Source organism: Rosa chinensis, chromosome 6 (genome assembly GCF_002994745.2).
Source record: "Rosa chinensis cultivar Old Blush chromosome 6, RchiOBHm-V2, whole genome shotgun sequence".
NCBI classification, from domain to species: Eukaryota; Viridiplantae; Streptophyta; class Magnoliopsida; order Rosales; family Rosaceae; genus Rosa; species Rosa chinensis.
Window position 1 is genome coordinate 28,966,065 of NC_037093.1, and position 14,966 is coordinate 28,981,030.

At 37.4% G+C, this 14,966-nt stretch overlaps 3 protein-coding genes and 1 long non-coding RNA gene across 7 annotated transcripts; all 4 read left to right on the plus strand.

Annotated features, from left to right (window-relative positions):
• The first annotated feature begins 1,245 nt into the window (after positions 1–1,245).
• On the plus strand, positions 1,246–4,193 carry LOC112174256. 4 transcript variants are annotated; one of them, XR_002925939.2, is made up of 6 exons: positions 1,250–1,468; positions 1,565–2,519; positions 2,615–2,734; positions 2,838–3,082; positions 3,215–3,839; positions 4,053–4,193. It is a non-coding gene; the product is annotated as an uncharacterized LOC112174256 (long non-coding RNA). The 4 variants fall into 4 exon arrangements; XR_005801571.1 differs by having other exon boundaries at positions 1,246–1,480; positions 1,565–2,734; XR_002925938.2 differs by having other exon boundaries at positions 1,252–1,468; positions 1,565–2,734.
• Positions 4,194–5,707: 1,514 nt separating this feature from the next.
• On the plus strand, positions 5,708–7,479 carry LOC112174255 (50S ribosomal protein L18). Its single transcript, XM_024311990.2, has 2 exons — positions 5,708–5,861; positions 6,914–7,479. Exon 2 carries the CDS (start codon positions 6,916–6,918, stop codon positions 7,258–7,260), a length of 345 nt encoding a protein of 114 aa, XP_024167758.1. The 5' UTR covers positions 5,708–5,861; positions 6,914–6,915; the 3' UTR covers positions 7,261–7,479.
• Positions 7,480–9,213: 1,734 nt separating this feature from the next.
• LOC112174254 lies at positions 9,214–11,764 on the plus strand. The gene is made up of 6 exons (XM_024311989.2): positions 9,214–9,532; positions 9,607–9,702; positions 10,291–10,331; positions 10,592–10,709; positions 11,108–11,188; positions 11,460–11,764. Exons 1-6 carry the CDS (start codon positions 9,335–9,337, stop codon positions 11,514–11,516), a joined length of 591 nt encoding a protein of 196 aa, XP_024167757.1. The 5' UTR covers positions 9,214–9,334; the 3' UTR covers positions 11,517–11,764.
• A 455-nt stretch (positions 11,765–12,219) lies between these two features.
• Positions 12,220–13,017, plus strand: LOC112171171 (zinc finger protein ZAT1). Its single transcript, XM_024308396.1, has one exon. It carries the CDS (start codon positions 12,220–12,222, stop codon positions 13,015–13,017), a length of 798 nt encoding a protein of 265 aa, XP_024164164.1.
• The last annotated feature ends 1,949 nt before the right edge of the window (positions 13,018–14,966 follow it).

Here is a 14,966-nt window from a genome sequence, read left to right on the forward strand (position 1 = left end):
TAGCACTTTGAGGTTAGACCCTATTTCTCTTTCAAATGAAACCCTTTACTCTACTCACTACAGTTTAATCATTTAGCTTTACTTTTCTTTTGGAAATTACATACTGTAGAAAATCAGTTTTGTGGACTTGATCTGGGTCTCTGATGTATTGCATTTTGGGTTGTTCCTCATATTTTGGGTTGTTAGATTGATTAGAATGAAGTTCATCTTCTATGTTGCGAAGAGACTTGCTGTATTTATTAATTAATACTTGTTCAATTTTCTAGCACTCTTCTTTCCAAGCTTGGTTATCTGGACAATATGCAGACTTTGTAAGCCATCAAATCCTCCTTTTTTTAATTTTTTAATTTTTAATTTTTAATTTTTTTTTTAAGGATTACAGAGTCTCTTTTGTGGATAAATACATGCTGCATGTTGCTAATGCAAGAGTTTGTTCTATTTTCAGGCTTTGTAGGAAGTGCAAGAAAACATTTAGAAGACTAGAGGGGAAAGATCAGAAATGCTCAAGCTTCAATCATATATTGTTCAAGCACTTAAATGCATTTCTACTTTCAGAATTTATATGAAACTATCAAAACAGTTTTCTTATTTTCCAGAAAGTGTAGAATCATATGACATTAACTTTGAGGCATAGATGGTTGAAATGAAAGGCATGACCCATCACAACAGCAAACATGGTAATCACACAACAATTTTTAACTGTGGTCTGATTCATTTTTTGGCCTAGCGCGGTCACTTTTCTGAATTTGATGGGTTGACTCTAAAACAAATCCCCAAATTTCTGTTCTGTTTTAGTTGTGTTATTGCTGTTCTACTCTGATTGTAAAGAATTGCTCTTGGGTTTCACATATGATCGTCGCCATAATTGTCTTAATTCTAGGTTTGCCATGTTGTGGTGCACACTCCTGTGATGTATATTCTGAGTTAAATGTTGACAATTGGATGGTGCTACAAATATACTAGTTAAAATGATAATTCTTATGTTTTAGATAAACGCAACAATGTTTTAATGTACAAGCGCTAGATCTGTGCGCTTGTTTATCTTGGGGAATGTTGAGCCCTGGTGTTTCATCTTCTAGTTTCTCATTTGCCTTGATCTATTGTCTGTACTCTGAGGAGGAAGAATGAGAAATCTGTGTTTTTGTTTGTCTCATGAAATCGTAAGCAAGCAATTAACAGTTTTGATATGGTAATTCTACATATACTAAATGTGGTCGCATTGTTCATCCCTGTTCATCACTGTTCATAGGACAGTAAAGTGACGATTTTGCCCTCCTTTTTTCTCCATTTGTTCTACAACGTTCTGCCCTTTTTTTTTTTTTTTTCCTTTCTCCTATTGTTCTACAGGCCTCTCCTGCGATCAAAATAATCTTGAGAGTTGAGAGAGAGAGAGAGAGAGAGAGAGAAATAGCGTGTGTTTGTTTGCTTTGTGCGAAGAGATGGAAAGATCAATTGTTGCTGCAATCACGTAATCAATTGCGTCGGTTTCTGAATTTCTGAAATTTCGTTCGCATCTTTGTTTGGTTTCTGATTGAGTGGGATTTTTTTTATATCAATTTTGCAGGAACAATTTGAGGATCTTGCAGCCCAGGGTTGCGATCTTCTAGCCCGTGTAGAGATAGGAAGGGATTGGTACAATAGGAAGGGATCATCGCCATTGTTGAAGATCCACCTCCCAGGTCCAGTTCCCTTCCCTCTAACTCATGTATATTTGTACATATAGCTTCAGTTTTGTTTATATCGTTCTTCGTCAATGGTGTGTTTGATTTGTTTGGAAAAGCTGAGAAACTATACAAAATTCATTCGAGTCTTTCAGTTTTGGGTTGTACAGAGAAAACCCAAAAGTGAGTTCTGTATGTTAGTCAATCAAGTTGAATTTTTTGATCCTCTGAGAAGAATTAGTAATAATATAATGGACCTTTTTTTTTTGTTGGTTTAATTTTGGACGTGGTGTATATTAAGGTTTCAGTTCTGTACAACAGTGTTTTATTTTCGATGTTGAGATTAAGTGTCGATTAGGGTTAAGTAGAAAATTAGAGGCAGGAAACAGTACTAATTAAGCTTTAGGTTTTAAGTATGGATAGTGATTAAGGTTGTTTACTTTCATTGCTGTTTTGTTTGGCCTCTTCAATTCTCACCCAAAAAAGAAAAAAGCTTTTTTTTTTTTTTTTTTTTTCTGAAACTATTACTATGGTTTTCTTGCTGTTATTTTGTGTACTCATGGTAATTAGGTATTGTGTAGTGTTGTTCTAAGTTGGAGATTTTGTGTATCCATGGTCGGCAAGCTCTTACCTAACAACAACATCACTCATTGCTAGGATTTTGGTTTATGAACTTTCTCTATATTTCCTTTGCTTGATTCTGTTTTCAGCTTTAGTTGTACATACTTTGTTGCTAAGCTTTGCATTTGTAATTTGGTGAAGACATTGGGGATTCAAAATGTGTTTTTAACTTAACATGAGCATTGACTTTTGAGGCTTCAAGAAGAACTACAAGTACCTTTTGACGAGACTCACCCTGTATGCCTCTATCCTGTTTTGTGGCTCTTACCTTCCTTATTTATGAAGTGCACAAAAAATAAGTTGGTACTAATTTTATAAAATTCAAAGTGAAGGCATCTTTCAGAGATTATTGTTCAAGCAAGGTGGGAGTCGAGCAACTTGGGAATACCCATTTGCTGTTGCTGGCATAAACATATCATTTATGTTGATTCAATTGCTGGCTCTTGGGTCAGGTTTGTAAACAAGTTTAATTATCATCTTAGACTTTTCCTATTATGTTAATAACACAAACAACTTTGTAGGTTAAAATTTTATTGACATCATGTTACCCTGCAGCAAGACCAAGGTGTCTTCCCGGGATAAATTTCTTGCACTTATTAGGAGGTCAAGAAATTTACACCTCACACTATTAGGCGGTGATGATCGACTATGTTTAATAATGTGATATTCAACCTCCTGCATCTAATACTTATGAAATGTATGCAAAAGATGAAGCTGCTTCTGATGTATTGTTCCGTATAGCTTTTGACTTGGTCGATGCTCAGTGGCTTGCTATGAATGCATCCTGCATGCAGTTTAATGTAACCTCTCAACTAACACAAAGCAACCTTTTTTTTTCCTTTCTGTTTTTTGCTCAATTTGTTTCTGATTATTAGTAGAACTTAGCATTCCTGAATCCTAAATTTGGTGAACGCTGAATTTTTTGTTTCCAGATGACTAACTTATAGGGCTTTCAATTCCTTCAAGATGTTCTGCAAGCAACGCGGACGTAGTTGGAAAGAGAACCATCTTTAGAAGATATCAAGAGTATATAAGATTTACCAACTTATAGTCTGTTGTACCAGTAGCTTTTTGGTAGTACAGAAAAACATTAGCACTGTGCTTGGACTCGGAGAAATTTCAATGAATTCATAGGGTTACCATGACAACAACGCTTTGCATAAAACAATGGGACATCTTTTTCATGGCCTCATTTCCACTTTGATATCCGTTATGATTTTATCTGAGTTCCCATTGGATTCAATTTGGTATTTTAACATTTGCTAGTGGATCTTAATAGCAAGCAAAGTTTTCAGAGACACAGTTGGCTAAACTCAAGTACATTTCGTGGTTCCGATTCACATCCCGCAGCAAAGCGCGGGCGCCGTTTCTAGTATCAGCTAGAGTTCTTGGGGTTCCAGAAAAGGTCTATTAAGGTAATTAGTTTAGGTATCCTAGTATCAGTGCATAGGATGCTATCCTTAATTGGCCAAGGGATTCCTCAAAATGAAGAGAAACTTGGGCCACAAAGAGGACTACGTATACAAGAATGTACCAATCTTGACCATCATTCCAGAGGTGAGTACATATTTTTAAAGGAAATCAAAATTTTTTATTGCTCTGAATCAAGAATAACCCAAGGAGAATCAACATGCTACAAAAGAAATGTGTGATTATGTTGCAATAACAGCCTCTATTACAATGTAAAATTTGTGTTACTAAACCTATATAGCTATACCAACTGCCTTCCCTAGGCATAATTTGTTGAAATCCCATCTTTCCTATCTGCAGTGTATTTACAAAAGCTACTTCAGCTATGGGCAAGACACTTGGAACAAAATTCTCAACCACAGCTATGATTTTTCCTCAAGCTTCATACTCTACATTGTGCAGGCTGCAAACATCTCCCTGCATCTGGTTTTACTTTTATCCACGACCTCAAAGAAAATCAAATCATACACCAGCACAAATGGCTCCTGTAACAAAAAACACCTTCAAGAAGTAAATCAACTGAATCGGCGTGGGCTGGCACCAAATTTTATATAGTAACTTTTATAAAGTACAGAGAGACATCTATTGCAGTAAGGATTTGATTCCTCACGTCACAGAACACAAATGGCTAAAGAGTGACTTTTTCTCTTCTAATTCACAATCATATATGAACTAAGATCACAAAACACAAGTATCTAAATCAATAAGCTACAGCGTAACTTACTAATCCATAATTCGCCAGAGCAACCAAACCAAAAATCACATAAGGCATTGTAAAGAAATTGCAAAATCAAGATCCATAGCCAACTCAGATGATCCGGAACCCAAAAATGAGAATCTTAGCTCATTAAAGAAAGACTATTCATGATTACATTAAATAATTAAGTTTCCAATCACATATGAAGGACCACAAATATATATCATCTATTTTGGTTGAGGCATGAAATAAAGATTATGATAAGTGCATACATTCTTTGTTGCTTAAGAAGTTGGATCATATCAGTGAATTGCTTGATAATTACACATCTCCAAGGTATTTGAGCTATATAAACAAAGTGCATCTGGTTATAAACTACAGCTTATATATATATATATATATATAAGTTTGCTCAGGTGCGGATATCCGCATCGAAGAAAAAGGTGTGGATTTCCAGTTTTGACCCACTTTCCGATCATATTTTTACATCTTAGCCGTTCAGTTTTTAGATCCTAATGTATAGATCATCTCTGCAAAATTTCAGCCAATTTGATGATCGTTAAGGCATCTAAAATTGCAATTTACACGAACGGACAAAATCTGTCGAACCGGAACCGTTCGTATTTATAATGGTAAATTGCAGTTTTGGATGCCTTAACGATCACCAAATTGGCTGAAATTTTGTAGAGGAGATCTATACATTATGACTTAAAAACTGAACGGCTAAGATGTGAAAATGTGATCGGAAAGTGGGTTAAAACCGAAAATCCGCACCTAAGCAAAAAGTGCAGGAAATTTTTTCCCAATAAGAATCAACAAATTTGAGGTGAAATATAGAGATAACTTACCTGGGTAATCCCAAGCTGGGTTATTCGGCCGATCTGACCTGCCCACTCCTGGTTCAGTCTATATCTATTATCTAACCACCCATCTGAGGCGGTGGCGGAGGATAACAGCCCGACGGATGTGGTAGACGGTGGGCGTGAGGTACCAAAGTTTGGGTTGATGAGATTCAAACTCCTTCAGACTGTGAACCCCTCCTGCTCTTTGAAAGGTTTGAAAGTCATCTACCCTAACAATTCACATTCAGAGCGTTTGGGAGCGCTTTGGTCCAGTTATGAAACATGTGCACTGCATGTGATTGCAGTAAACATAAATTTACTGACCTCAAAGTTTTTTTGGTATTCCTAACATCAACAGAGCGTGAAACCCACGCACCGTTAACAGGCCAGTTGGACACCCACCCTGGGTGGAGCGCAGACGCTCTCTTTCTTTCTTAACTCCCTCTCTCTCTGTCTCTCTCGCCCGAAAGGAAAAACACCCTCGGCAGTCGGCTCTCTCATTTTCTCTACAGCAATCTTCACCCGCTTTCTTTAAGGAGGAATCAAGGACCCTCGCATCTCTCTTCGCTGGTATAAAATTTCAACCCCTTGTATACTTTAGTAGAGCAGTCAAGCTCTGTTTAGGAATGAATCCCAAATGTTTAATTTGTTCACTTCCTCCTTGAAAGAAAGAAAGACTTTTTTCCATTTGATAGAAAACAATGGGCTCTGTTTGTTTCTGAAATCAGGCTGGAATTTTTCTTTGTTAAACTTCACGTTGGAGTACTGTTTCACTTTATTTTCCTGGGTATGAACCCAGTGATATTTACTTGAATATATGTGGAGGTGTTAGATTAGCAGGTATCCACAACTTGAATTGATGAAATTCTGTTATTTTAACTACAGTATTGGTCTTGTTTCATCCAAGTTATAGATGGAAAACCAAAACAACCATACATTGATCAACCAATTCTACTTGTTCCTTTAGAATCCCTTCATCTGATACATGCCACAGGTGTTTTATGTGTTAAAAAGGTTATGAGAGAGAGGGTCGCGCTTAGTTGAGTGCAGCTTGGCCAAGAGCACAAGACAAGTGTGAAATCCTTAACTCGACAGTCAATGTATGTGTGCTGATGTGCTTTTAACAAATAAAATGGAACTTCAGTACAACAATAGGATCTTGTCAAATGATTTTACAATAGTGGGGGTTCAAATTGTTGAAGTCTTCAATACTTTGTGGAGGTGCCAATTATAATATCTTCAGGGTTGAACATTTTTTTTCCTTATTCATATATACATACATATATATATATATATATATTTTATTTAGAATGATTGCTGCCTCATTTAGGAGCCTTTTTCTTCGTGGTGGCTTTGCTTGTAATCCTGCATCATGGAAGTTCTATACGACAGTAGTACTGTCTTGTTGCTTCAGTTTTCTTATTCTAGTATTGGTCTAATTTTATATAGGTTCCCCACACGTAATATTTTGGCTCCTCTTTTCAAGTCTTATTCTCTGTTTGATAGATTTACTGTATGTCTGGGTTGTTATCACTGTCCGTGTAATGTTAGTGTATGTAACTTTAGATAATAAAATTCTTGTTAAGTTCTGCGTTTTGAACTTCTGGTTTATATGCAAACAGAGATGGTTGTTCCTCCACCAGTCAGGCCACCTACTATTACAAAGTTTCTAAAGCCTTATGTCCTGAAAATGCACTTTACAAATAAATATGTAAGTGCCCAGGTAGTCCACTCACCAACTGCCACTGTAGCCTCTTCTGCAAGCTCGCAGGAAAAAGCCTTGAGGGAGAGCCTGGAGTCGCATAGGGATGTTGCTGCTGCTGCAAAGATTGGGAAGATATTAGGGGAGCGCCTGCTGCTCAAGAATATCCCTGCTGTATCAGTCCACTTGAAGAGAGAACAGAAATATCATGGTAAGGTTAAAGCTGTCATTGATAATGTGGTAGAAGCTGGTGTCAAACTACTCTGATTTTGTAGGAGGAGGATAAGGAGACATTAGGTTGCTTACTGTCTGGTTCTCATGTTTTAAGAAAAGAAAGTATTGGGCTATTGATGCAATGAGCATTTCTTTTTCCATCATGTTGGATGTTGATTTTGATTTCAGTTATGTTATTTATGGGATTACTATTCATGGAATGCTCCTTTTTAGATATGATTTGGGGTTAAAATATTTGAGTTATTATCATCATGGTTTGACATGTTTATGACTGCATGTTTTGTCGTCGGAGTGTTGACTGGCGGTGTTGGCTTTCACCGAGTACAAACAGTCCAGTGGTCCTGGTTGTGTTGTCTGGATTATCGATTTAGCTTATTGCAATGTTTTTCATCTGAAATCTATGGTTCCCAAGATTAGCAAAAGGCACACCTTCTTTGGCCCCCGGTATTGAAATACCAAGGCCTCGAGTTACAAAGGGTTCTCTGTCACACCCCTGTCAAATTTTCTGTTCATCAGTCTGACCCTCTTCTTTCTTCCTCTCTATCTCTGAGAAATAAACATAAAAAAGAAACTTGCTGACTTCTCTGTGTCTATATTTGGATCGTCTGGCAAATGTTTTAATGGAGGGAGTTCAGACAATTTATGGAGAGTGTTGTTGTACCAAAATTAAAAAGAAATATTTATTGTTTAGCCATTATATTGTTGGTCACAAAATAATTGAAAAATGGGATGGGCTTTAGTTCTCTTAAGATGTTTCTCTCCTTTGCTAAAGAAACAGCGAGTCATGAAATGGAACTCAACTACTTGCTATCAACATGGCATGTGAAAGTTCAAGTCATGTCTCTCTCCTTGACAAGGAACGCTTGATGTGTACAAGCAGGGACAGAAATAGTCTGAAAGAGGGAAAACAGAAGAGGAGAAAGAAATGGCAAATTTTTGCAAATTGCCAGAAGAGATCGTCAAGATTGCTCCCAAAGCTTTGTTGTGATTTAAATGTATTCATAAGTCGTGGTACCATCTAATAAATTCTCCCGGGATCATGGTGAAGTCAAATTCAATGAGCAACAAATTCGCCACCTCCGGTTGTTGGATTAAAGGGTTCACTCTCAATATGGGACTTTGTGAGATTGTCGAAGTTGAAGCTTGGGGCCTTTACATTGGCTTAAACCATTGATCTGCACATTAAAAGATTGGAAGTTGAAAATGACTCGACCATTGTGATAAATCTCATAAACTCTGGAAATATTGATAATCATTCTTTTCGAACTCTTAATGCCAATTGCAGAGATATGACACGAGTTTTTTTTCTTTTCTTTTTTTCAATGACAGGATACAAGAGTTTGATCTCTGTTTTATCCACCACATCCATAGGAAACGAAACTTTGTAGCGGATATTTTGGCAAAGGATAGTATTAACTCTTCTAGAGAAACAATTTTCTGGGATCAAGCTCCCCGCTTCAGACACTTCTTGATGATATTGCTGGCAGTGGCCATACTAGAGTTGTACACTCTCTTTTCCTATGCTCTAGTTAGTTTCTCCCTTTCTTAGGCCCTTTCGGCCTTGAAACTAAAAAAAAAAAAATGTTGGCAGATGTCTCAAGTTCAATTATGAATGAAGTATATTTCAAAAAACTATGAATGAAGTAGAAAATAAAAAGGCGATTACATGCATCTTGATCAGTCTTATGCACCAAATGATCATTTTATTAAGTTTGTCTACTTGTTTTTTTTTTTTTTTTTTTTTTTTCAAATAATTGAAACTAGAATCTATCTATCTTGTGAGATGTGCTTGATACGTAACAGGATCTGAGGATAGAGTTAGATAACTCCTAATAGATATTTATAATCGAGTGTACAAATCTGAAAATATGGTATTTGTAAGGGAGCGTATAGCAATAGTGTGGACCGCGGGACTGGTAGGTAAGTTTTTGAAAAAGAAAAAGGAAAAAAAAAAACAGAATGGGTTACCGCCACGTGGGTAGTTTCTGTAGAGTTAGTTGCTTCAGTAGTAGGTCAAGGAATCCAGGTGTGCAAAGAAAAGGAGATATAGAAAAGAGACTTGATGATGATGTTGTGTTGTGATTAGAAAGATCGGAAGCGCGCGAAAATGGAGGACGGAGGAGGAGGAGGAGAGGGCGAGCGGAATCGAACGAGTCCGTCGAGTAGTAGCAGCAGACTGAGAGTTAGAGCCGACCCTTTCTTGGTGGTGTGCCGCTGCTTCAGCGTCATCACTGCTCTCACTGCCATTCTCTGTATCGTCGTCAACGTCCTCTCCGCCATTCGATCCTTCACGGACGGATCTGATGTACTCTCTCTCTCTCTCTCTCTCTCTCTCTGTTTACTTGTGTTTATGTCTTGATTGGTGATATTTCTTTGTAGATTTTCGATGGTATATTTCGGTGTTATGCTGTTATCATTGCCTTTTTTGTGGTTGTGGCCGAGACCGAGTGGGCATTCGTTTTGAAGTTCTGGAAGGTTTGTTTCGTTTTCATTACTTCATTCAATCCCTATTTTCATTTTCTAAATTACTCTAACCTTAACAAAACAATACTAACATACCTGTTTATGGCAAGACTCAAAATGCCCTTGTCTTACATTAGGATTTTTATTGTCTCTCCTTGTTTTACCTGATTTACTCCATATAGCTTAACCCAAAGGCACCTTTCAACATTTCACACTTGCCCTTGAGCTGCATATACTTCCATCGTCTAAATCAGTATCATTAACTCGAATGCTGTTCATGAATTGTTGTAAGTCTAGTGTTAAGTAAAAATAAGGGAAAAAAAAAAAAAAATTAAGAGTGAAAGAACTACTTTTAGAAACTTAAGTTTCGGAGCTATGCATATCACATGTTAACATAGGCAATTAAGAAGTTTGTCAGAGTCAAATCTTGGCTACTAAATGCAATTATGATGGATTTCTATCTCCATTTCCTCATTCTCGCTTTGTTCAATATCAGCAATCCACAATTTTTAGGCCTTTGGCCAAATTAAATTTCTGGAAATATTGCTCCAAAAGTTTTCTTCTGTGATCTAATTTCAGTATTCAGTTAACTGTTTGCAGGTATTGGAGTATTGGGTTGGTAGGGGTATGCTGCAGATCTTGTAAGTCTTCAAATTTAGTAAGAAATTTCTTGTTTTAATTTTATATAGTATCACCCTGCACCTTGACACTAGGGAGCACACCTGACTTTGTTCCAAACTGAGAAGAGTCTAATCATGAAATGGACACTAAACATAAGTGTGAGCATTAGAGACATAATCTGGTTTGACTGTGTCCAAACTTTTTTGAAGCAAGTTTATGTCTTTTTCACTCACAAGTATAGAGTTTATATGGTTTCTGATCTTCTGATTCATTATAATAGTGTTGCGGTCATGACAAGAGCTTTTCCTGACTATACTGGTGCTAATGATGCGCTTGTTCTTCTCCAGAACATAGCAAGCTATATGCTTCTTGCTTGTGGCGTGCTCTATGTTATTTCGGTAAGTCTAAGTACAAGAATCAGGCAATAATTCTGGCATACTTGCATTTGTTCTTTTATGTTTCCTCTAGTATAGATTTATAGGTATGGTTGGTCCCTGTATGTAACTAAGCCTTGTCCAGTTCTAATCTGACCAATCCAATATTTATTGCTGGTTGTCGTAGTCAATTCAAATAATGCTTAACTAACTGGTTTAGCATGCCTCTCATCAATCAAAATTTGCTTGAGCATTTAGGACCACATGGTTTTTGGCTGAGTTTACTAAATTTAGTCAGTACCTCTTTGGGTTGACTTAACTCGTAAAGCCTGTCATACCCTTCATTACTCTTCCGCATTCCTTTTTGGCTCCTTGAGTATATCCTAATTAAACGACTAATCTTCGGCATTTGATTGTTTAAGGGAATTTTATGTATTGGCTTCCTCAAACGTGCTCGCCAGCAGAAAGAAATTTCAAGGGATCAAGCAATTAAGGATCTTGAGGTAATGTGTTGTTGTATGGGGAAGTCCATACATAGTTTTCAATGTGCCTTTTGCATTTTGTATCACATAATATGTCTCTGCTCCCTTTTGCTTTTTGTATCACATAATATGTCTCTGCTATTAATAAGTTAAAAGCTGTTGGCCTTTCAGGTCTTTCTATATGTTCTTTCTCTAATTAAGTTTCTGAGTTAAGCATATTTGCTTATGTCTTGTGTGAATGCTAAATCTATTATTGAAGTTTGATTGTATCACCTGATTATAAAATTCACAGGAATTGGAGCGGCGGAGGGAAGAACTTGAATACTTGCTTATTGAGGAAAGAGCCTAAAACGAGATAGCCTAAGGGAAAGAAAAGTGACCTGGAAACCTTTTCAATCAATTCATTTTGTATGTTCTTTTCCTTTTATTGTTTGATTCTCCTAGTGAGTTTCCTCAGCTTAGTTATTCACAGGAGCTTATTTCTTTGTATAGTTAATGTGAAAGGTGTGTCTTTCACTCTTTCCTTAGTTAAAATGTCGAAGATATGTTTCCTGCAGACTTCTATCAAATACTTCTGCAAAGTTATTTTTTGATTTATTCTGTTAATTTTGATGTAAATTTCTTAAAATAATACCAATCCTACTTTTTTTTTTTTTTTTGGGGGGGGGGGGGGGGGGGGGTGGCCAGTTCGGCAGATTTTTGTCATGTATTGGGAATGGAAGATTTATAATGATGAAGGGTTGGTTTTTGATGCACGATGAGTACATCTACTAGGACTTTATTTGGGTAAGTTGCTAAAATTTAAAACGGCCCTCTTAGGAAATCAATAAGAAGATTTACTCTCAAGAGTTTGATTGAGTCGGTGAGTAGCAAATAGAGTGCTTTTCCAATTCAAAAACCCTTTTTCCTTAACTGTTTACTTGATCCTCCTTTATAAATTGCAGACCTCTCTCTAAAACCCTAATCACATAACACAAGCCAAAGCAAATTACAGACGTACGTACTCTCTTGCACAAACTCTCTAGAGCTTCTATCAACCTCCGTTTTTTCTCATGAAAAGCTTTCAAGAGATCGAGAATGACTTCCATGAAGATCAAGATGATCGAAGTAGGAGGCATCATAAATTACAAAATAGTAGGGATCATGTTTGTAAGGTATGTGGCAAGAGATTCGAAACTGGAAACGGTTTAGGAGGTCACAAAAGAATTCACAATCTACTTCTTCCCAATAAGAAGATCAACAAGTTTAAGGCAAACGAGAAAGTACACCATCCTTCTTCCCGAGATTACTTGAAGGATGTCAGATGGCTTCAAGCTCTGTCTGTTAGTCCTTCTCAATCTTCTTCCTCCTCTACATCCTCTTCTTGGTGCGAATCATCATCCTCCGATCTTACAGAGTCAGATAGTGATCTAGAAAAGTCCTTACCAATCTGGGGCAGGAAAGATGTCAGAGGCAGGAGTAGCACTTGCACAAGTAGTACAACTACTCTAATTGCTAACCAAACAGTAACTAATAAACCCAGGGAGGCAGCTAAAATTAAAACAGATGAGACTAGTTGGAGTGATAAGAACATGAAGCCAAAGAAGATGATGATGAGGTCAAATTTGGAGAAAAGTAGAAAACATGTATGTGAGATTTGCTATAAGGAGTTTCCAACGGGGCAGGCTCTCGGTGGTCACAAGAGTTCTCACTACTACTATCCAGGTTCAACAGCATCAGCAACATCAATTAGGGAAGTTCCTGGGCTTGATCAAGTAGTATCCAATGAAGATGAAGAAGCAAGTAGGCCTACCATAAGTCGTGAAACATTCGAGTTTGATCTCAATGAAATTCCTTCTGAAGAGAATTGAAGGAACCAGTAGCTAGCTAACTTGGTATAGATATGCTTAATTGATTCTTCTGTTGATTGTTAGGTTATATTATACTTATCTAGGTATCTAGACTAGAGCTTACAGCTTAGTTTGACATATTTTCGTTAATATATGCACAGATTTGTTTTTTTTTCTTTTTCCCAAGTAAAAACCAAGAAACTTTTGTCCTGGATTTGATTTTTTTGTTAGACCCAATCATGTATGTACTCCTCGTTCCAGTTTTATGGCATTCCTGCAATATCAGAGATATAACACAATATCTAAGACAAGAAAATACAATACCACTTCGATTCTGTGCGTGGAAGTTGAGGAGACAAAGTGGGGACTTGGATCTTTGATTGTAAATTGTTTCCTGGGGATAATGCTCCTTTCCATTCTTTATGGCTCAGATGGAAAATGTTGAGGTAGCAAATTAGATTAGACCGGAGGTTCGGTAGCTCAGAATAGCAAAAGTCAGTGTACATGCCGGGGTGATTGGCCATTATTGTAAAGAAAAAAGAAAAAAGAAAAAGAAGATGGCCTATACTTACCTATTAGCTTCAGTTTTATATGCCGGGGTGATTGTATGAAATTATGATTAGGGGCCGTGACCACTTATCTAATTTTAGACTAAAAATTGTCCACTTACTCCACTAAGAGTTTTTTACTCCAATTTACCCAATCTAACATCTATTGACAGCATTGCCCTCATTTTAATTAATAAATTACACTTATCTCTCTCTCTCTCCCCTCTTCGATCTATTCTCTCTCTCCTCCCCCCTCACCGATTTCTCTCTCTCTCTCTCTCTCTCTCTCTCTCTCTCTCTCTCTCTCTCTCTCTATCTGAGAGATCGCCTCCACCTTCTCTTCCATCTCTTTCTCTCTCAGATCGCCTCCACATTTTTTCTAGATCGGCCGGTGAACCGCCATTTCCGACTTCACAAGGTGGCTCGATGTTTTGACCTTGATGCAGCCATGCAGGGGCTCTAGTTCGCAGCGAGTCCACACTCCTTGACGATTCTGATGAACAAATATGAAGACAGCGAGGGCAGTGATTGAGAGGTGTAAAACGGCATCGTAGCTGCGCGGAGGAGTTGAACAAGAAAGTGAGGAGCAAGGGCGTGGTGAATAGTGAGGAGAGAGGATAGGTCATTGGATTTGCGAAATTGGGTGAGGAGGTCAAGGCTGGCGAGGCGCTGCTCGTCGGTTTGTCTCAGACTTCAATAACTTGAAGCAATCGTGAACCAACGCCGGAGAAGAAGATGGATTCTGTTTTTTTTTTTTTTTTTTTTGGTAAATTTGGCAGAAGGCTTATAAGGAAAGAAGAATGAAAAAAAGAAATTTTATTGATTAGTTATACATGTCTATTGCGGGGCAATAATATAATTATTGGGAGGTAATAATATGAGTATTGAGGGGCAATAATATGCATATAAATTGATCAATTGTGCCTGTAGTGTATTCATTTTGGTTTTGGGAGTTTATGCAATTCACTGGAGGGCAATAATATGATTACTGGGGGGCAATAATATGGTTACCGGGTATTATTAGGGGGCAATAAATTCAGACGCCAAAATCTGATCACCAGTCTGGTAGCCGGATTCCGGGGACCGGTCGCCAGATTTCAATCACCGGTTGCCTGATTCTGGTCACTGGTTGCCGAAGTCGGGTCACCAATCGCCAGAGTCCGCCACCAGAGTCAAGCAAAGTCTCCAATGACTTCTTTCTCTAAGTGACAAAGAAGGAGAGGGCAAAATTGTCCTAAAAATAAATAAAAATGAATTAAAAAATGTTTAATTAGGTATTAGGGAAATAATCTCTTAGAGTGTTTGGGGACTTAGACGCAAGAATTCATGTTCTTCTTGTTTGCTTAGAAAAAGTTGCATAGGTACTTTGAAACACTTGTTCCATGTAAAAGTGTCTCATTCAACATTCATATACATGCATTG

Coding starts and splice junctions, on each gene's coding strand:
- LOC112174254 (XM_024311989.2), top strand. CDS start 9,335: ATGGAGGACGGAGGAGGAGGAGGAGAGGGCGAGCGGAATCGAACGAGT. Junction 9,533..9,606: donor CCTTCACGGACGGATCTGAT/GTACTCTCTCTC, acceptor ATTTCTTTGTAG/ATTTTCGATGGTATATTTCG. Junction 10,332..10,591: donor AGGGGTATGCTGCAGATCTT/GTAAGTCTTCAA, acceptor TCATTATAATAG/TGTTGCGGTCATGACAAGAG.
- LOC112174255 (XM_024311990.2), top strand. CDS start 6,916: ATGGTTGTTCCTCCACCAGTCAGGCCACCTACTATTACAAAGTTTCTA.
- LOC112171171 (XM_024308396.1), top strand. CDS start 12,220: ATGAAAAGCTTTCAAGAGATCGAGAATGACTTCCATGAAGATCAAGAT.